At 37.3% G+C, this 21,026-nt stretch overlaps 1 protein-coding gene and 1 non-coding gene across 12 annotated transcripts in view; both read left to right on the top strand.

The window, feature by feature from the left end:
- TEX14 (testis expressed 14, intercellular bridge forming factor) overlaps positions 1–21,026 on the top strand; it is a 196,480-nt gene that overhangs the window by 66,681 nt on the left and 108,773 nt on the right. For all 11 annotated transcript variants that reach the window (XM_074261938.1, XM_074261933.1, XM_074261932.1 and 8 more), the window contains exon 2: positions 5,151–5,287. In XM_074261938.1, the coding sequence (XP_074118039.1) occupies positions 5,152–5,287 (136 nt within the window). In that variant the 5' untranslated portion in view covers position 5,151. The remainder of the gene's footprint in view (positions 1–5,150; positions 5,288–21,026) is intronic.
- On the top strand, positions 9,955–10,171 carry LOC141541938 (small nucleolar RNA U3). Its single transcript, XR_012481956.1, has one exon. It is a non-coding gene; the product is annotated as a small nucleolar RNA U3 (small nucleolar RNA).

Here is a 21,026-nt window from a genome sequence, read left to right as displayed (position 1 = left end):
ACCTTGCCACTGAGGAAGTCAGTCTTCCTAGCAAAGCTGGCTTCTCAGTATCAATAAGACTTCCTTTTGAATTTATGACCAGAGGAGAACTAGAGATCATTATTGATCACAAAATAGAAGATTTTGATTACATCAAACTAAAAAGTTTCTGTACAAACAACACTAATGCAAACAAGATTAGAAGGGAAGTAACAAATTGGGAAACTATTTTTATAGTTAAAGGTTCCGATAAAGGTCTCATTTCCAAAATATATAGAGAACTGACCCTAATTTATAAGAAATCAAACCATTCTCCAATTGATAAATGGTCAAAGGATATGAACAGACAATTCTCAGATGATGATATTGAAATTATATCCACTCATATGAAAGAGTGTTCCAAATCACTACTGATCAGAGAAATGCAAATTAAGACAACTCTGAGATACCACTACACACCTGTCAGATTGGCTAAGAGGACAGGAACAAATAATGATGAGTGTTGGAGGGGATGTGGGAAAACTGGGACACTAATGCATTGTTGGTGGAGTTGTGAAAGAATCCAACCATTCTGGAGAGCAATTTGGAACTATGCCCCAAAAGTTATCAAACTGTGCATACCCTTTGACCCAGCAGTGCTGCTATTGGGCTTATATCCCAAAGAAATACTGAGGAGGGGAAAGGGACCTGTATGTGCCAAAATGTTTGTAGCAGCTCTTTTCATAGTGACCAGAAACTGGAAGATGAATGGATGTCCATCAATTGGAGAATGGTTTGGTAAATTATGGTATATGAAGGTTATAGAATATTATTGCTCTGTAAGAAATGACCAGCAGGAGGAATACAGAGAGGCTTGGAGAGACTTACATCAACTGATGCTGTGTGAAATGAATAGAACCAGAAGATCGCTGTATACTTCAATGTTGTATGAAGATGTATTCTGATGGAAGTGGATATCTTCAACATAAAGAAGATTCAACTCACTTCCAGCTGATCAATGATGGACAGAAACAACTACACCCAGAGAAGGAACACTGGGAAGTGAATGTAAATTGTTAGCACTACTGTCTATCTACCCAGGTTACTTATACCTTCGGAATCTAATACTTAATGTGCCACAAGAAAATTGGATTTACACACATATATTATATCTAGATCATATTGTAACACATGTAAAATGTATGAGATTGCCTGTCATCTAGGAGAGGGAGTAGAGGGAGGGAGGGGAAAATCTGGAAAAATGAATACAAGGGATAATGTTATAAAAAAAATTACGCATGCATATATAATGTCAAAAAAAATTTATAAATAAAATAAAAAAAAAAAAAGACTTCCTTTTTTGCCTCTAATATTTCGGGTTCATGAATTCTATCATGTTGGACTTGTTCCTCCGACCAAAAAAGAGGACACAAATTCAGAGTGATAATTTTACACATTTAAGGAGACACAGTTTCAGAAACCCTGTCATCATGTGTTCTAAATTGCAGGTGTATACTTTGAGATTTGCAGGATCTTTGAACAATGTAATGGAGAGGAATTGAAGGGAGAAAAGACAGTTTGGGAGTGAGTCTGACTCTCTAGATGACTATAGATGTTTGTACTTGTTCTTAAAGACCTTAACTGAGAATCCTTTCTACTTACCCTGATGACCATTAGTAGCTCATTAGGAGTTTGGATAGGAGATTTCATGGATCTGGGAATCAAGCAAATAAGCAAATAAAAAATAAAGCTGTCATTGTTTACAATTTCCCAAGTTTCTTATTTAACCCCACACCAAACCAATTTGCAGGCTCTATGATATAGATTATAGTTATAAGGTCATAGTCACTCATGGATGATTTTTTTAAGTATTTCATAAATTGCAGTGTTATGCAGATAGCATTAAGGAAGAAGCTTCTGGGGGCTACAATAGGCAATTCTAAGCAGTTAGTGATTTTGAACTTTGAATACAAGGGATAATGTTATAAAAAAAATTACGCATGCATATATAATGTCAAAAAAAATTTATAAATAAAATTAAAAAAAAAAAAGACTTCCTTTTTTGCCTCTAATATTTCGGGTTCATGAATTCTATCATGTTGGACTCTGTCTTTTGTGGGAATGGCTACTTTTAAAAATATTCCTCAAATTATATTCTAATAAAAATTAATACTCCTCAATAATGACTCTGCTTTAGGTTATGCTAGAACTATGGTTGAAAACTTTTTTAATCTTTATTTTTTAAAAATTGTGATCTTAAGCTCAGGAAAGATTTTTTTCATATATGAAGCAAATCAGAAAAAAAAAAAGATGAAGCTGTGAATTTTTATCACTTGCAGCTTTCTTCTTCCAGGTATATAAGGAAATATTTTCAAAATTCTTCTCTTTGTTTCCTGTTGGTTTCTGTGCATTTCTAAAATGCTTCAGTGTCCCTCTTTTAATATTTAAAAAAAATGTTAGTAACCTCATTGCTAGCCCATTTTTCCCATGTAATTCCCTCTTCCCTAGTTTAACGGAAAACCAAGGCCACAAGTCATTATCACAGTCAGGTGATACAATCTCCACATTGGTCGTCCCTGAAGACATTTATAAATATCATTTTGTACTTTATCATCGCACTACCAGGAGTAGAGAGCATGGTTATCATCTAATATGTGTAATAATATAATGGTTAGTCATTACATTGATTAGACATTTTAAGTCTTTCTTAGATGTTTTTACAGTTTTGTTATTGTATAAATCATTCTCCAGGGTACTACTTAAACTTCATTTTGCATCAGTTCATGCAAGCCTTACTAGATTTTCCTGACAAAATCCTTTTTTTCATTTCTTATGTCAACAATATTTTATTATGTTCACAGTGTAATTTGTCCAACAATTGCCCAATTGTTGGGTTTCCAATACTTTGTTGCTGTAAAAAAGAATCATAATTTTTTTTTCTTTTGCCCTTTTTTTTTCAATTCTTTGGGGTTTGCTATTGCTGACGCAAAAGTTTTAGTGAGTTTTTGGATAAGGAACCAAATTGCTTCTCATAATGTTTGGATAATTCATAACTCTGTTAGTAGTGCTTTAGTGATTTTATTTTCCTGAAAACTTTCCAACAATGATTAGTTTTTCTTTTTGTCATCTTTGTCAGTCATTTGCAGTAGAATCTTAAAGTAGTTTTAATTTGTATTTCTCGAATAATGATTTAGAACATTTAAAAATATCTATTAATAACTTAGATTTCTTCAAGAAATAACTTCACATGCTTTGCCCATTTACCATTTGGGAAACACCTCTTATAAATTTGAATCAGTTCCTTATATATCTTTGAAATAAGACCTTTATCAGAAAAACTTGATGTAAAGTTCCTCCCACTTCCCCAGTTAATTGTTCTGTTCTCATTTTAAATGCAATAATTTTTTTTTTTTTTTGCACAAAATCTTTTTGATTTTATATAAATTTAAAATTTTATTTGTTTCTTGACAAATTTCCTCATTGGGTCACAAATTCCATCCCCATCCATACTTGTAATAGTAGGTATTTCCTACTTGCTCCTTTAATGTGTTTGTATTGTGACCTGTTTATCTCTAAGCACTATATCTATTTGGAACATGTCTTGGTAAATGATATGAGATATTGATCTAAAACTAATTTCTTCCTGACTCTTTTTTTTCTCTAGCACCTTGAATAATGTGAGATCTTAAGTTCTATTTTCCTTTTCCCTAATTACATTTCTTCTTACTTCCCTTTTTCTTTTAAAATTGTTAAAACAGAACAAAAATTTTCCTAGGCCCTCCATCTTGTCTAACCGGTTCTATGACTTTTGATGACATGGTTCTGAGATGACAGTTTTTCTTTTCCCTATTAGAATATAAATTCTTTGTCCTTTTATAGTTTTTAATCATTGCTTCACTAGATTTTTTTTTTATTTTGTTTTTCTTGATAATTTGGTTTGATTTTTAAAGTTCCTAGTTAGCTCTGGGTCTTTTTTTATCAGAAATGCTTAGAAATCCTCTCTTTCAGTGAAAGCTCATTTGTCTCCTGTAAGATTATATTTGAGTACATAATGCTTGGATTTTGAAAGTCTTTATCTTTGCCCTTAGAAATATTGCATTCTGATCTCTTTCCTCCTTTATAGTGGTAGTTGCCAAGTCTTATGTGAGACTAACTTTGGTTTCTTGGTATTTGAACTTTGATAGACAACTACTGGCTCTAGGCTCTCTACATCAGAGACCCTCCTCAAAGTCAGAAAGATAGAAGTGTGGATCCATGATATTTTCTCTTTTCATTTCCTCAGCTCCATCTTTGCAGTGAAAGGCTCTGTAATCTCAGAGCCAGTGAAAGCTATATTCACCCCTGTCTTGGACTCTTTATTTTGTATATAGTTATAGGCCTCAGCCTTTTCTTCACACACATAGAAAGCTTCTTTGATCCATTCTGACTGGACCCCTTCCCTGATATCCTTAGCACTCTTTTATCTCCGCTATTCCCCTTGGAAAGGAAAAGGGGACCTAATAGAATTCCTTCTTGGTCTGGTACCCTTCTTCAGTTTATGAAGAAGTTTATGTGTGAGAACTAAGTTGCACTCCTTTTTTCACCCTAATCTTTTTGTCAAGTTTTGATCAAAACCTGTTAGTTTTACTTGGGTCTATAATCCCATATTCCCTATTTTATTTGCAACTATTTAAATTTTACTTCAACATTTCAAAAATGACCCCCACCCACCCACTTATTGATGAGCCTCTAGAATATCTTAAAGTAGCTTTCCGAGAACTTTCTGTTTGATCTTTTCAGTATCTGTTTAATACTGGAAGCCTTTCAAATCTTTGTAGGACTTGGCAGAGGATTAGCGAGTCCTTGATCAACTATATATCATGCCATATAAAAAAGAGAATTTTTGTGGAAAATTAATTACTTTTTATTTACTAGCCATTAAATTCATGGAATTTTAATAAATATATGTTTTATAATTAGAGGTTTTTTCTTTAACCTAATGTTTTTTAAAATAAAATTTTATTACTGTGTTTTCTTTGTCTTCTAAATTTTTTTTGTGGTATGATCTTTAATATTCAGGACTTTCCCTGATGTTAACTTAAGGGAAAGGGTTATCATTAGTAAACAGTAATTTTATGCATTCTATTTCTAATATATTTTCATCAATTAAAAAAATTTTTGTTTCTTTTGTGTATATGTGTATGTGAGAACAGGATGTCACGAGCTGTCCAACTTCCAATCCCCTGCCCTGTACAGCTTGGTTCATTAAGGAATGACTCTCTGGAAGCTCAGTTCCATGAATATGTCAAACAAGGAAACTATGTTAAAGTGAAAAAAATTCTGAAAAAAGGTAAGCACACTATAGATATGTTAAGAAATAAGATTCATAATATCAGTTAATAGATTAAAATATGGAGCCAAAATCAAAGACATTATACTAAGAAAAATAATTCCTTGGGAAGTCCTGAATTGGAAATCTTGATAAAATGTGGTTACATTTTCTTAAAGATTACCCTGTATTATTCAAATAGAGGTTTTAAGAGGCATGCTAAATAAAAATGTTTTTAAATGAAGCTTTGCCAAATATGGCAAGCCTGTCATTAAAATTTTGCTTAAAAAGAATTCTTAAACAGTAGATATGACTTCACCTTAAAAGCATCATACATTGAAGAGTATTGGAACCCTAACACTATCTGGGTTCAAATTTCAGCTGCGCCACTTGAAATAAATTTACCGACTTTATCAAGTGACCACGGGCCTTTCTGGGCTTCAGTTTCCTCATTTGTAAAGTGAGGGAATTGGATGAGAGGACCTCTTAAGGTTCTCTCCAACCCTGAAAATACAATTTATTTCATTTTGAAATCAGTTGAAAATGACATTATAGAACTAAATCACAATTGTGTTGATTCCCAAGGAATTGTAATTCTAATACAGGGTTGAATCATATATTTATTAGAGGATTTTGTGGTGATATAAAAGTGTTTTGAAATCATGAAAATACTAAATGTGTACATAGTCATATTATGGCATTTCACTCCATTTTGTTCATTGATGAAAAATTAGGAATGACTAGATGTCATTTGGGATTAGGGCAGGTTCATGTAACTGTCATTAATAATAGTTCTTTTCCCTGGATGGGGAAAAAACGAACAGAAACTAAATTGTTGCTTTCCTTTAGGTTTTTTTGGGAGGGGCAAAGATCATGATTTTTTTTTTCCTTTTGTATAAATATGTTCTAATATATAACAATATAGGATTTAGAGTTGCTAAGAGTTGGGTTCAAATTCCACCTCTGACCTTTATTGAGTTATCATTCCTCTATAAGGAACCTCTGTAATTTGCAGGTTTAGTTTTCTTTATTCTTCCTGAAGATGAATAATGAAGGTTAACAAAAATTTTCCTTCAGATATATGAAAAGTATGAAAAATTAAATAAAATCAATTAGCAGGCATTTTTTAAAGCTTTTACTATGTGCTACATATTATGCTAGGTATACAAAGACAAAGGAAAAGAAGAGAACATAATTTGGAGAGGAAGAAAATAGAAATTAGGGGATCAGGACTAAGAATTCTAATATGTAGAAGTGAGGAAGGAATGCTTATTTGAAGCATGAAGGTAACTGATAAAAGAAAAAGTCAAAGTTTCTGGGTATTTACTAATTATGAATAACAGATAATTAATAAAATAATGTTCATTTGGCTTTCTTTCCTGAGCCAAAGACAAGTCATGGAAGCTGCCCAACACTTATAACCACCGAATTCATAGGTTACGTACTCCCCTGAGGTCAAATATCATTCTGAGGTGCCACCGTATTCACAAACCTTCTATCAGTCATCCCCTACATTGGCACCACCCTTGCAGAATGAATTTGAGGGGTATTTTCAGTAGACAAAGCTACCCTCACCAAATTCTTCGCATTCCACTTCATTCTATCATTCATTATTATAGTGTTAGTTATTGTCCATCTCCTGTTTCTCCATGAAACAGGCTCCAATAACCCCTCAGGCATTAATAGACAAAATACCATTCCACCCATATTACACCATCAAAGATGCACTTGGCTTGATCTTACTTCTCCTTGTGCTTCTTATACTAGCCCTATTCTCATCCAAATTATTAGGAGACCCAGATAGCTTCTCATCAGCCAACCCCCTAAACATGCCCCCTCACATATTCTTTTGAAAAAGGTGCTCTCAACAAATAGAAGTTAACTCTGGTTAACAATTAATGAGAGAGGTGGAGTAGGTGGCACAGTGGACAGAGCACTGGCCTTGAAGTTAGGAAGACCTGAGTTCAAATTCAACCTCACATACTTAATACTTCTAGCTGTGTAACCCTGGGCAAGTTGCAAGTCACTTAACTCCTTTTGCCTCAGCAATAAAAACAAAACAACAAAAACAATGAGAGAATGAATATTGTAATGAGAGGTGGGTTTATTCTAATAAAGGGCCCACAGGACCTAACTGATTTAAGACACTTATTTCTACCCAGACTGATGAGGTTTAGAATTGGGGTGTCTAAATGAAATTAGGTTTAAGTGAGGTCTAGTGGCAGGTTCGGGGTACAGGGAGTCAGATAGAGCTCCCCTGCAACCACTTTGGATTCGGCGCAAGAATACAGAGTTAAATGAGATTTAGTAGCGGTGCAAGAGTCCCCTGTGAAGGAATCTACAGACCCAAAAACCTAGATTGATAAGAGAGGTTTATTATGGGATTTGGAAGTAGAGTCTAGTTAGTAAAGTTTAACTAGAGATAAAAGGACACCAGAACAACGGTTCTAGTGGGTAGAGATCCTGGGTATGCCAAGTGTAAGGTTGCCATGTTTGGTACCTCTGCAAAGAGAGGGCTCTAGCTTGGCTCTTTTATAAGGAGAGCTTTAGCTAAAGGGGCCTATAGGTGGAGTCCCAAGTTGGTTCCTCATTGGGTTTTAGCAAGAGCTAGAATTTGCTAGGTGGTGGTTGGGAAACCTGAACAGATCATTAGAATGGGGACTGGGAGAGCCCAGGTATCTCCTATTGGAATTCAAAAGGGTGCTTTTGACCAGGATTTGTGAATCAAAAGTCCTAGCTTTCTTCTGTTAGGAGGGGTTGGGAATCAGAAAGGAATAAATCAATCTGAAGAGACTAGTCTTAAATGTACAACCCATATCAAGACCACCCTGCCTTGGGCAATCTAGACAAAGGGATCTACTTCCCCTGAAATCAGTCCAAATAAAAATAATAACAATGGGCCAGAATTCACTGAGATTAGATTATCTTTCTAAGGTTTTCTTATTGGGTGGGGCCCCACCCAGGTCTGTGCCAGGTTTTGGAAAATCATATCTATCAGCAGACCCTGGCTATATAATCTACAGGTTCTGCTGATAGATATGATTGCCCAAATTCCTCTGAATGAGGAAATAGAAAGGGAAAACCTAAATCTTAATTAATAACCAATTATTAATATAAGAGCATTATTTTTCTCATCACCTAGTGCAGATTGTGGAGATCCAAGAGATAGGGTGCTAGTGTGAGAAACATTAAAAAGGTTAATTTATATGTGAATGAAAAGGATTTATAGTATTCTGGAAAGGTAGAATGGATCATGGTTGTGAAAGACTTTAAAAACCAGTGTGCCTGTACGGATGGAAAATAGAGATCCTGGGAGGACAGATTTAGAGTTAGAAGGAATCTTAAAAGTATTATCTCATCTATTCCCTTATTTTATGGATGATGAGCTGAAGTCTAGAGAATGTAAATGATTTGTACAGGCCACATAGTTATTAAGTATATGAGGTGTGTGTGTGTGTGTGTGTGTGTGTGTGTGTGTGTGTGTGTGTGTGTGTGTGTGTGTGTGATGAGGCTAGTGGTAGTGAAGAGATGTGAGAATTGGGATGGGGAATCCACTCTGGTTGGCACAGGTCCAATACTAAAGAATTCACAAACCCAAAATCTGAGTGGCAGAAAAGGGAAGTTTATTGTTCTCTAAGAAGCTCTCTCAGGGGGCAAAACTCCTCATTAGGAGTCTGGCAAAAAGTGTATTAACAGAGACCCCGGTTTTATGGGTAAATGTTGGACTGGGGCTGAGAGCTGTTTTGGCTAATCAATAGAAAACCATCAGGCAGAGTTTTCAGTTGAATAAAATCACTTAACTGGGAGTTTGAAGGCTTTTTCCAGGATCTGGAATTCCTGAAGGGTACCCAGGCCACCCCAAAAAGATCTGTTTCAGTGGAGGGTGATTTGACCAAGTTCTCCAATTGAATGAAACCACTTAACTTGGGAGGGGGCGTTGTCTGGAAAGGTATGCTTTTCCCAGGGTTTGGGAGTCTCCCCAAAGAGGACACAGTTTATATTGCCCCCCAAAAGTCACATCAGTTTTCCCAAAATGTCTTGTTTACATCCTCAGTACCCACCACAGACCTGATCCAAAGTAGCATAAAATTATGTGAATTGAATCCCTTGGTCTGTTGTCTTATTTATGGAACACAGGAGATAATTATTAGTCTCTTCAAAAAAGGATGCCTAAAGCTGCGAGAGCAGGGCTTCTCTCAAAATAAAAGCCCTGTCAGAACGATGGTTTTTTTAATGTGAGAGACTCGCTAAATTTTTAAGTTGCAGGGCAGGTCTCCGCGATTTTCATCTAGAGGCTGCTCTCACTTAGTTACTATTTTCAGAGCTTTGGGGGGAGGGGGGATCCTAAACTCAGGGCCACGCATCACCCTAGTCCGAGAGTACCTTCTCTATAGAACATCGCGAGAACTTGAAACTCGTCCCCTTCGCCAGAGGTTCTGGGTTAAAGAGCAGCTACCGGGCGTGATTGGCTATTCGAAGGAAGTATGCTAATTAGCACTCGTGAGGCTTTCAGAATTTGGGGACTGCTTCTGGCTAAGAGAACAGCTGCTTTCCTATTCTTTTTCTTATCGAAGAAGTTGCCTAGCACCGGTTGGGTTTGGAAGTCTTGAGGATTCCGTGGAAAAAGTAGCCGTAAGCTAACAGTGTATGGGATCGGCTATGGTGGACGCGTCAGAGTGGTGCTGGCTAAGACTATACTTTCAGGGATCATTTCTATAGTATGTGACTAGAGAATTGTGGCTGAAAGTGTAGCACGGAGGTAACCACGAGGAGGAGCTGCAGCGTTCTCTTCTGAGCGTGAAGCCGGTTTGTGATGCTGCTTCTCAGCAGCTGTCACTTACCATTGATGATCGTTCTTCCCTTCCTTCGGGTTGGGTGAGAGGAAGAGAGCGCAGGCTGAGTGGCCCTCAGTATTTTTTTTTGTTTTTAAAAAAAAAAGGTGAAAGTGAGGGTTTTTGGTTTTTTTTTCCTTTTGGTGAGTCGCTGCATTTTTATGTTATCGGCCTGGCCTGTTTATTTTTTTGCTGAAATACTTGGTTTTAAGTTAATTGAACTTAGGTGTTCCTGACTTAAGGTTTTGTGTTCTGTTTGCTGCACTCCCTGCTCCGATAGGTTTTGAGGCTATTTACTTTTTTTTTTTTTGGCTGAAAATTATTTTGTTTGTTTCAGTCTCCAATATAGGTACATATTGCTGTCTGGCTTTGGGAGTATTTTACTTTTTCTATTTTGTGGCCATTTTGGGTTTTTTTCTGAGTTTTTTCTTTTTGTAATTATAATTTTGTTTTTCTGATTCTGCATAGTAATATGCACCATGTCAAATTGCCACTACGGCATTTAGTGCATATTGATTTTCAAATTTTTCTTTTCCACACTCTGCATCTTTGTTTTTTTATGGGTAGTAAGTATATAGAATTGATGGTGACTCTTGGGGCTTTAATTATTTTTTAATTAATTTGCCATTTGTTCTGTCATTGATGTCGAACTTTATGATCCCATTTTTGGGATTTCCTTGGCAGAAATACTGGAATGGTTTGCCATTTTCTTCTCCAGCTCATTTTAGCTGTCATTAGATTCTCTGGTATTTTCTTTAAATGCTGTCATGTTAATTATAAGTTCAAATAATTTTGCCTCTTTGCATTGGCCTTTTTCCTTACGTTTTTTCTGATTTTGCTGCTGTTTCTAGAATTCTCAATAATAATAGTAATGTTGAGCATTTTTAAAATTCCTGTTAGAAATTCCTTTTCCCATTTTAAACAATACCAGTATTCCTTCCTTACAAAAATTATGCTAATTCTTGATTTGATAAGTCCTAAGAGATGTATAAAAGCAGTAAGAAGAGTTTGAAAGGGAAAGGATCTTTATCTAAAGCTAAACCTTTAACTAATCTGTTTTAGATGATAGTTGGCATCATTCTTGAGTCATTCAGGACCTCAGTCCTTATATTCTTTTTTCTTTTTCATATTCAGCATCTCACTACTTTACATTTCTCTACACAGATGCTCATTGAATCCCCATTTGTTTGTATGTAAATTTACACATACACTTACACAAGGTATTTTTTTTCCTATTTCTCTTCTCCTTTCCAACTTTGTCTCCACAGTTTCAGAAGTACTCAGCTTCAGGATCATTCATATTTCTTGGACAATTTCAGATGAATATTAAGATCTTCTTTTCTTGAATTTGTCATCTTTTCTTTGGTATTACCCACATTTTAGCAAACGTGAAAGATGTAATCAGTACATGCTAAATGAATTTAGGAAGCAACAGATTGATTTGTAGGCTGAGGTGTATGGGGGTTTTCATCTGATTGTAGAGATAGAAAAATTTGACTTAGCCTACACTTTTCTGATCTTGAGGAATGGTTGCTGAGCCCCTAGGATTGCTGGTATAGTGTTCTTATCCTCTGTTCAATACTGCTCTGTATCCAAGTGTACAATTTGGACTGGTTTCAGGGTTAAAGAAGTGGGGCGCTAATTAAAGGGATGCTGGGTTCCTTTTTTTCCCTACATGTCCTCCTTTCCCCTATCCTTAAAAGTGAGAGTGGTTTAGAAAAGTATTCAATGTACAAAAAAATTGGGTTTGGAACATGTAATTTATTCCTACACACAAAAGAAATGCTAAAAATAACATTCCAAACATGAATATACCAGGATGCTGGGATGCTGATGCCTCTTCAGAACATAAAATAGTTTGTAGAACTGCTAATCAGGAATTTTACATTTTTCCTTTGATTCCACACTATCCAAATCACCGCCTGTATGTCTTCTGGTAAAATAGATACAGAGCAAGTTTTTTCTTGGACATCCTCTTCAGAAGGCTGACATCTCTTTTTTCCTACCATCACCCTGTTGATGCTTTAGCTCCTGCACTATTTCTCACTGAACTGCCGTCCTCCTGGCTTCTTTGACCTCTGAATAACTGTGAGTTTCACTAAGGAACTTAATCACAAGGTCACCTTCAAATTCGGACTTATCCTTCTCAGGACAAGTACTTGTTCACTGATTGGGGGGGAGGGGGGAAGCAGGCATAGGCTTGCCTAAGTGAGATATTTGTTTTGGATGGGGAGGGGCTGAGGTGGGAGATAATGTAGATAGTCATTTTATTTATATACATATATATATATATATACACATATATATATATAAAACTTTTTTTTTTTTTTTAACTGGGAGTTGATATGAATCAGTCTGAGTCGATTTTCTGGCATAGCAGGAAATTCTGAGTTCAGTATGGAACTTCCAATCTACAAATACTGCAAGAAATTTCTGATATACCCAGCTTAAGGAATGCTCAGTTTTATCCAACTCAACTCAGAAAGCAATTCTGACACAATTCAAAGCTGAAAAGGAAGAGAGAAGATGGGCAAGTCAGCCCTTTTTGTACATCTTATAAATTCATCTTTTTCAACTCTGCAACCAATAAGGAGATTCTTTGTCAGCTTTTTTCCGCCCTAGAGTTCTAGTTTCCTAGAGTTTTTGTCTAAGACAGACAAAACAGGTTGTATCCATGACTTTATTCCTTCTAAGTAAGCAGACATATATACATGGGAACACAGATATAGAACTGAGCTCCATGTGGGCATAGGAAACAGGGTAACAGGTAAAGACAAAAATTATGTAATTACATAGTGGTCTTCATTAGGTTATCTCTGGGCTGGATTTTTTTTTTTTTTTTTTAAACTGGGAGTTGATATGAATCAGTCTGAGTCGGTTTTCAGGCATAGCAGGGGAAATTCTGGATCCAGTATGGAACTTCCAGTCTGTAAATACTGTGAGAAACTTCTGATATGCCCATCTTAAGGAATGCTCAGTTTTATCTCATTCCTAGATCAGTCTACCTTCTTCTGGATAATAAAGGAGCTTGAGCAAAATAAGCTGTCTAGTAAAGTCATTAACCATTCCATTTTCACATTTGTTTATTTTGTCTAGAGTACCAAACCTGTAGCCCCAAATTACACATGACCAGAAAATAAACCTCTTATCAATTTAGGTTTTCGGGTCTGTACATTTTTTTACAGGGGACTTTTGGGCCGCCACTAGACCTCATTTAAACTCCATATCTTTGCGCTGAATCCAAAGGGGTTGCAAGGGAGCACTATTTGACTCCCTGTACCCTGAATCTGCTACTAGATCTCAGTTAAATCCTAATTTCATTTAGGCACCCCAATTTTAGACCTCATCATTTATCATTCCCAGTATCTATTGTGTCTCTTCATTTTGATTATAACCTCTTTTCCTAAATAAATTGGTTTATTTTGGGGTTTGGAAGTAAAGTTAAAGTCTAGTTAATAAAAAGTGAAAGTAGAGATAAAGGGCACCAGAACCAGTGTTTCCGTGGGCGGAGACCCTTGGTGCCAGGAGTAAGGCTGCCATGTTTGGAACCTCAGCAAAGAGAGGGCTCCAGCTTGGCTCTTTTATAATGATTTAGCTAAAGGGGCCTGTGGGTGGAGTCCCAAGTTGGCTCAAATCTGGATGGGGAGATTGTGAGAGCCCGGATCTCCAATTGGAATTCAAAAGGGTGCTTTTGACCAGGATTTCTTGAATTGATAATGCATCAGCTAAGAGGGGCTGGGAATCAGAAAGGAATAAATCCATTTGAAACCAATAAATTTGAATACCAATAAATATGAAAGAGTTGGGAGACCTTAGAAAGGGGTTTTAATAATCAATAAGTTCCTTAGTGGAACTCACAGTTACTAAGGAGAAAGGGAACATCCCAAAAAGTTGGGATTTAGCACCTTAAAAGGAGTGGGGTCTGAGAGGAGAGACACCAGAAAGCATAGTGGGGTGTGAGAGACACCATTTGTCATGGGGGAGGGGTAAGGGGAAAAACACAATGAGACTGAGTGTCCTGGTTGACTGACCCAAGTAGGGATAGTAAATATGGCATGGACCATAAGTAGAATTCTAGGGAAAACTTGACCTCAGGTGTTTATCATAACTTGGATTTCTGATTGTATTATCTCCATAGAAGATGGGATCTGATGGGAGCTAAACTTGATCTCTATCTGAGCCTTCTTCCTGCATGCCCCAGGGAACAGTTTTATCAATACTCCAGGTTCTCTATCCCACCACACCCACCATTCAGGATCTTTTCAGCTGGTGTCTAGGGTGGTTCCTTAAAGAGATTGCTGAAGGGAAAAAAATACTCCCACTGTTCTATTTAAGTCCAAATCTGTCAAAAACAATTTTATTGCATTTAACAATCTATGTCCAAGATATTTCTAGGAGAAAGAAATATCTAAACTGAAATTGTCTCCTGATGCTCTCTTACAATTCTTTCCCCAAAGACAATTTTAGAGAGCTTGAATAAGGAAAAGACTGTAATATATTAAAATACAGTTGGGGGTAACTTCCAAGATAGTCATTATTCTGTTCCTTCCTTGGCCACATGTCTTAAGGGTTTTTTTTTTTTCTGTGATAAGTATATCAACCTTGAATTTTAAAAGAGAAGGTCTCTCCTGGTGGATCATGGAGTCAGTCACTCAATGGGGAGGAAGTCCCATCATCATATTAACTGGGGTTAACTTTTATTATCACTCTCATTCTATTTCTTCTTTTTTTAAATTATAGACTTTTATTTACAAGACATAGGCATGGGTAATTTTTCAGCATTGATCCTTGCAAAACCTTCTGTTGAACTTTGCCTCTCCTAGATGGCAGGTAGACCAATATCTGTTAAATGTGTTAAATACAATGTATGTATACATATCCATACAGTTATTTTGCTGCACAAAAAAAAATCAGGCTTAGAAATAAGGTAAAGTTAACCTGAGAAGGAAATAAAATGCAAGCAGACATAAACAGAGCGAGTGGAAATGCTATGTTGTGGTCACACTCATTTCCCAGAGTTCTTTCACTGCGTATAGCAAATTCTCTTCATTATTGAACAACTGAAACTGCTTTGGTTCATCTCATTGTTGAGAAGAGATCCACGTCCATCAGAATTGATTAGTATTGTTGTTGAAGTATATAAGAGCTTCTGCTCATTTCACTCAGCATCAGTTCATGTAAGTCACTTCAGGTCTTTCTGAAATCAACCTGTTGGTTATTTCTTACAGAACAATAATATTCCATAATTTTCATATACCACAATTTATTCAGCCAATCTCCAATTGGTGGGCATCCACTCAGTTTCCAGTTTCTGGCCACTATTTTGAGGGCTACACAACCATTCTTGCACATACATTTCCCTTTCCCTTCTTTAAAATCTCTTTGGGATGTAAGCCCAGTAGTAGTAACACTGCTGGATCAAAGGGTATGCACAGTTTGATAACTTTTTGAGCATAGTTCCAAATCATTCTCCAGAATGGCTGGATATATTCACAATTCCACCAACAATGTATCAGTGTCCCAGTTTTCCCACATCCCCTCCAACATTCCGCATTATCTTTTCCTGTCATCCTAGCCAATCTGACACTCATTCCATTTCAAAAGAAGGCTGTAGTCTTTGTTAGTCCTACTTTCCTAAAGGGAAATGTTTTTTTCAATATTTCTAGAGAAACTTTTTTTTTTTTTCCCCCCTGAGGCTGGGGGTAAGTGACTTGCCCAGGGTCACACAGCTAGGAAGTGTTAAATGTCTGAGACCACATTTGAACTCAGGTCGTCCTGAATTCAAGGCTGGTGCTCTATCCACTGTGCCACCTAGCTCTCCGAAAAAACATATTTGAAGTCAGTGTAAATATTAATTCTCATTTCTTTCCCCAATTCTAAAGTTCTAACAGGCAGAAATGCTCCAAAGCATTTTGGGGGGTTGGTGCCAGAGTCTCCAACTATTGATCCAAGATGAGCTTAGGAGCATTTTCAATTAGAAAGGCTATTTGGCAACTAGCTCTAAGGCAAGAAGGTCACTCCCAAAACACCAAGTTTCTTTGAGAAGTAAGCAAGGGGTCTTGGATAAGGTTCCAAAGATCCTAGTAGAGTCGAAATCCCTAGAACCTGGCCCTGTCTTCCATCAATGCACAGTGTAAAATTTAGTACAGTGGCTCAGGCCAGGCAAGAGATTAGCTTAGCTTTCAGGGTTTTAACAAACTGATAAGATGGTGTGGGCCTTTAGACAAAAAACAAAACAACCCCCCCCCCAAAAAAAAAAAAAAAAACTTCATAGCCCTGAATGGCAGAGGGATGGCTAGAAGTTTAGGGTTTGTATGGTTGCAGTCAGAGAAGCAGATCAAGATATCTAGCCATACTGTCCATGTTCATTGGTAGGGTGTTGTGTTCCCCTGGATTTACCCTGTCAAGGGCAAAAAGAAATTGTGAGTTTTTATGCAATGGTATGTAAAAGATAACACCTTTAAGATCTAGAGTAGAGAACCTGTCTTGGGATACTTGTCTTGGGCTCATGGCTTCTACTGACCATTTGCTCTGATTATATAAATTTGCTATTATAAGAGGAAAAAGCTGGGACATAATTATAATAGCATCAAAACAGATCCTTCATGGGGCAGCTAGGTGGCACAGTGTATAGAGCACCAGCCTTGAAGTCAGGAGGACCTGAGTTCAAATGTGATCTTAGACACTTTAATACTTCCCAGCTGTGTGACCCTGGGTAAATCCCCTAATCCCTATTGCCTCAGCAAAAAGCAAAGTCAAAAACCAGGTCCTTCAGGCTTCAATCTGAGAGTATATACAGGACAGGATAAGGCATCCTTAGATCTGTCTGACAGCCTATTGTGCAGTAATATTTAGCCAGACTCAGAAATATCAGGTGGAAAACAAAAAACTGGGACAATGAGTCAGAAAGATCCCATCCTAAGCAGAGGCTAAGGTCGTCTTCTTGATTCTTGTCCAGATATGTCATCTATTTAAACATTTCAGGAAGGCATTTGTCTTGAAATAGGGGGCTACTGACTTAATGATTAGGCAATCAAATTCAGATTTGAAAGAATATCAGTTACAGTCCCAAGAGATTTTATCACTTATACCAGCTTCCACTAATCAGGGGCTTCAGGTCTATATAAAAACAAAAAAAAAACCTTACAAATCTTTGTGCATAATCTATTAAGTGCACCTGCAAAACAGTCAGAACTAGAACAGGGATATCTGCTTTAGGGACCTCAAGAAAGCTACAGATCATATTTGTTATCATCTTCATTAAACAAGGAGACCATTATGGACTTAAATAAAAATTAAATAATTTTAAATAATAAATAATATTAAATATTAAATGATTTGCTGAAGACAGATGGAGACCTTGGTAGAAATAATCATTTTCAGAGAACTTGCAGTTCTAACAAACTTCTTAAAAAGTTTCTTGCATTGCTAAGCAATGGAATCTTTGATACAGCATCAACATTATCTCAACATTGGTATTGTATGTTGTTCACATCTAAAAACCCATATAAAGTTACAAATATGAAGCAATTAAATCCAATAAAGAAGTTAATACTTATATAGCATTTGTTTTATGCTAATCTCTTTTGCAGTCTTGAAATGACCAACTGCCAAACTTCCCAATCATTGCTCTCAAAAATTAGCTAACTTTTTGACAGACATTGTGCACAAAGACACAAATATAGTAACAAATTACATGGAAGAGGACCATCCCTTCCCACACATAAGAGAAATATCTCATTAAGTGCACTATTGCTCTGAAGATTTGGTTTGGACTTTTCCTTCCCTTCTCCCTCTGGGGAGAGCAACTTCAATCTCATGGCTTGAGATCCTGTAATACACAGAGCCGACCTCTCAACTCCCAATCTCCACTGATCCAGCAGTCATCCACAGCACCCTGCTCTGTGCCGTTTATTAGGACTTCCTTCTGGCTTATTAGGTGCCAACTCCTTCACCAGCCATGATTCAAGGGTCCCCTTCTACCTAAGGACAGCCCAAGGGCATAAACCAATACCCTGGGGAGAGCAGAAGAGACTGCTCCTTCCCCTCCTTCCCTGGATTATGGGCACAAGTTACCTGACTGATCACTTCACTTGCTTTTGGAGACTTGTGCTCCTGTTTGTATTTGGATGCCTCTCTTCAGGTCCATACTTCACAGAGTGGGAGGCTGAGGGTGTGATCTCAAGGATAGTCAGAGAAAACTCAACCTGGCATCTGCCTTGAATCAGAACTCCAGCTCTCTCTCTTAGAAGTCATAGATCCTGGAATGAGCCCCTGTAAACTGTGCTAGACCCCCTTACCCAAATTGAGTACTCAGAGGCATCTTCGGATACAAAGAGGAAATATTCTGTCCTTGCAAGGAAAGGCCCAAGCACATCATCTGAGCAGACCCCAAGCGTCTCAGCTCCCATCTCCCAGCATATGCCTGGCCTCACTAGCTAGACATGTTGCATTTACTTAAATAGCAAAAGACTGAAAAGGAAGTAACCATTATTGATCAATGGTCAGCAATGTGGTCGTCTTCCTTGAGTCATGGAACTTCCTGGAGCTTAAACAACTAGGATCTGACTTTCCTGCCCTACAGACCTCTAGGCCTACGTCCTAACCTAATCCATCACCTAGACTTTGATAAATCTTCACCTGGTCCCATTCATTGGGTTTCTTAGTCTTTTCTGCTGAAGCATCCTCCTGTTTCTCTGAGAGGTGACTTGTTTCTTTGAGAAATAGTAAAAGTAGGGAGAAGCATTTCCTTTTAGGTTTTTGGCTCCCACTCAGAAACTCCCTATCTCAAACCTATGAAGCCAGGAATCTTTTTTTGCTTCTTCAATGCTGAAACAGCCTACAGGGAATCAAGTTTGATCCCTTTGGTCTGCCTACTTCTGACCAAAATAAGGAAAGATTCATAAATATAATAGCTAGTAAAACTATGTGAAACTATAAAGTCTTTAACCACTTTCCTCACAACACTCCTATCTAGTTACCAAGACAATAAATCCATTTCTCAGAATGGGTATTCTGCTCAGAAAGAAAAATAAAGCTGAAAAGGCAGCCAGGGATTTGAGAGATCAGATTTTAGGCTTTCCTAGACAATCACATATATTCAGTCATGTGCCATAACTTTTTTTTTGGGGGGGGGGGGTTGGGAATCTTCTACTACTTTAAAGAGAAGCCAAGGGAAAGATGTCCCAAACTCTGCAGGACCACAACGACAATCAGTTTCACCACAATCTTTGGTCCTGCCTGGGAACATGCAAGGACTAACCATGGAGCCATTTTCTATATTACTCCTGAGCCAGCCTTACTACATTTGCCCTTTTAGAGTTCTAGGGTACGATGAGGAATTTTGGAGATATCTTTGTAATACTATCAGCTCAAGACTCCATTGGTATTTCCCCCCGATATTATGGACCATTCACTAGCACCCCAGTTCGATTTAATCACTTTAAAACAGTTTAAAACAATTAGCTTTTACAAACCTCTGTAAAAGAGGGAATTTTATTTCCCCTAATATATCAAAAGAATACTTTTCCCTAAAACACCTCAATCCTTAGGAGCTAGTAGTCTCAAAACCTAGCTCAGTTCTTACATTGATCCCACCAAGTTCATGTCCAGATGCAGCATGACTGATGGGAGGAGTCCTAGCCTAAGCTTCTGTTGCTTTGCAACAAGATCACTCAAGAAGATTTTTCTTTACCCTTGGGGGCTCCTAGACTGGCAGCAAAACTTACTATGGATTCTTGATTTCTAGATTCCTATGACTGGCTCCCCTAATCTTTAAAAGTTCACAAGGTCAGAGACTCCATTCCCTTCACCTAAAATGGAAAAAGAGCAAAGGTAGAAGCCAAAGTCCAAGGCCTTGTAACAGAGGCACCTAACTTCAGAGGGCAGAAGGCCCCATTGTCTTTCATTGGATGTAGTGAGCAAAGGAGTCACTACCTGAGAGCAGCTGATGGGAAAATGGCCAAAAAGCCTAAGCCAGATCAGACTCTTTTTTTGAAGGCCTCTGAAGCTAAACAGCCTTCTATTCAAGTAGAACAAGATACAGAATATCCAGTCATACAACAATCTCCTAGAAGCAGGCTTCCTAACTTCATCCACATAGAAAGAGGTCAATATGCCATTTGACCTGTACAAAATCCTCATTGCATTTCTCTGATTAAAAAAAAAAAACTGTGTTGCTCCAATACTTAAAGGATGAAGTTTAAACTCATTTAATTCTTTTATATCCTGATCCCACAATATACTTTAAACTTTATATAAACAATACAGAAAATTACTTTTTGATTTCAGAGGAGTTAGAGAACTTGCCCTCTTCCTATCATTCAGCAAACATTTATTAAGCACCTAATTTTTGCCAGACATTGTACTTGGCACTAAGACCTTTTGGCACATGAGCCACTAGTTGTGGGCTTTGTATACAAATCCAGTCCTATGTGAGCGTGAAAAATCAAGCTCTTTCCCCCCAGTTCTTTGGCTCTAGGAAAAATAACTTAAAGATTAGTTCTGACTCATGTCTAAAATCTCCCCAGAAACAGGGAGAAAAAGGGTTCCATGGACGTAGTATAACAATAGCTTTCTGTTGGGATCCAGGGCAGTCCCAACAAACTTTGGACAGAAAACATCATCTGCATCCAGAAAAAGAACTATGGAGATTGAATGTAAATCAACACATGCTATGTTCATTTTTTTTTTCTCTCTCAAGTGGTTTTCCCTTTATTCCATTTTTCTCTTCCAATATGATTCAGAAAGAAATGGATATTTTTTTTTTTTTTGAGGCTGGGGTTAAGTGACTTGCCCAGGGTCACACAGCTAGCAAGTGTTAAGTGTCTGAGACCAAATTTGAACTCAGGTCCTCCTGAATTCAAGACTGGTGCTCTATCCACTGCGCCACCTAGCTGCCCCAAGAAATGGATATTAAAAAAAAAAAA

The sequence above is a fragment of the Sminthopsis crassicaudata genome, chromosome 4, assembly GCF_048593235.1.
Source record: "Sminthopsis crassicaudata isolate SCR6 chromosome 4, ASM4859323v1, whole genome shotgun sequence".
NCBI lineage: Eukaryota > Metazoa > Chordata > Mammalia > Dasyuromorphia > Dasyuridae > Sminthopsis > Sminthopsis crassicaudata.
This window is presented reverse-complemented; position numbering and strand designations above follow the sequence as displayed.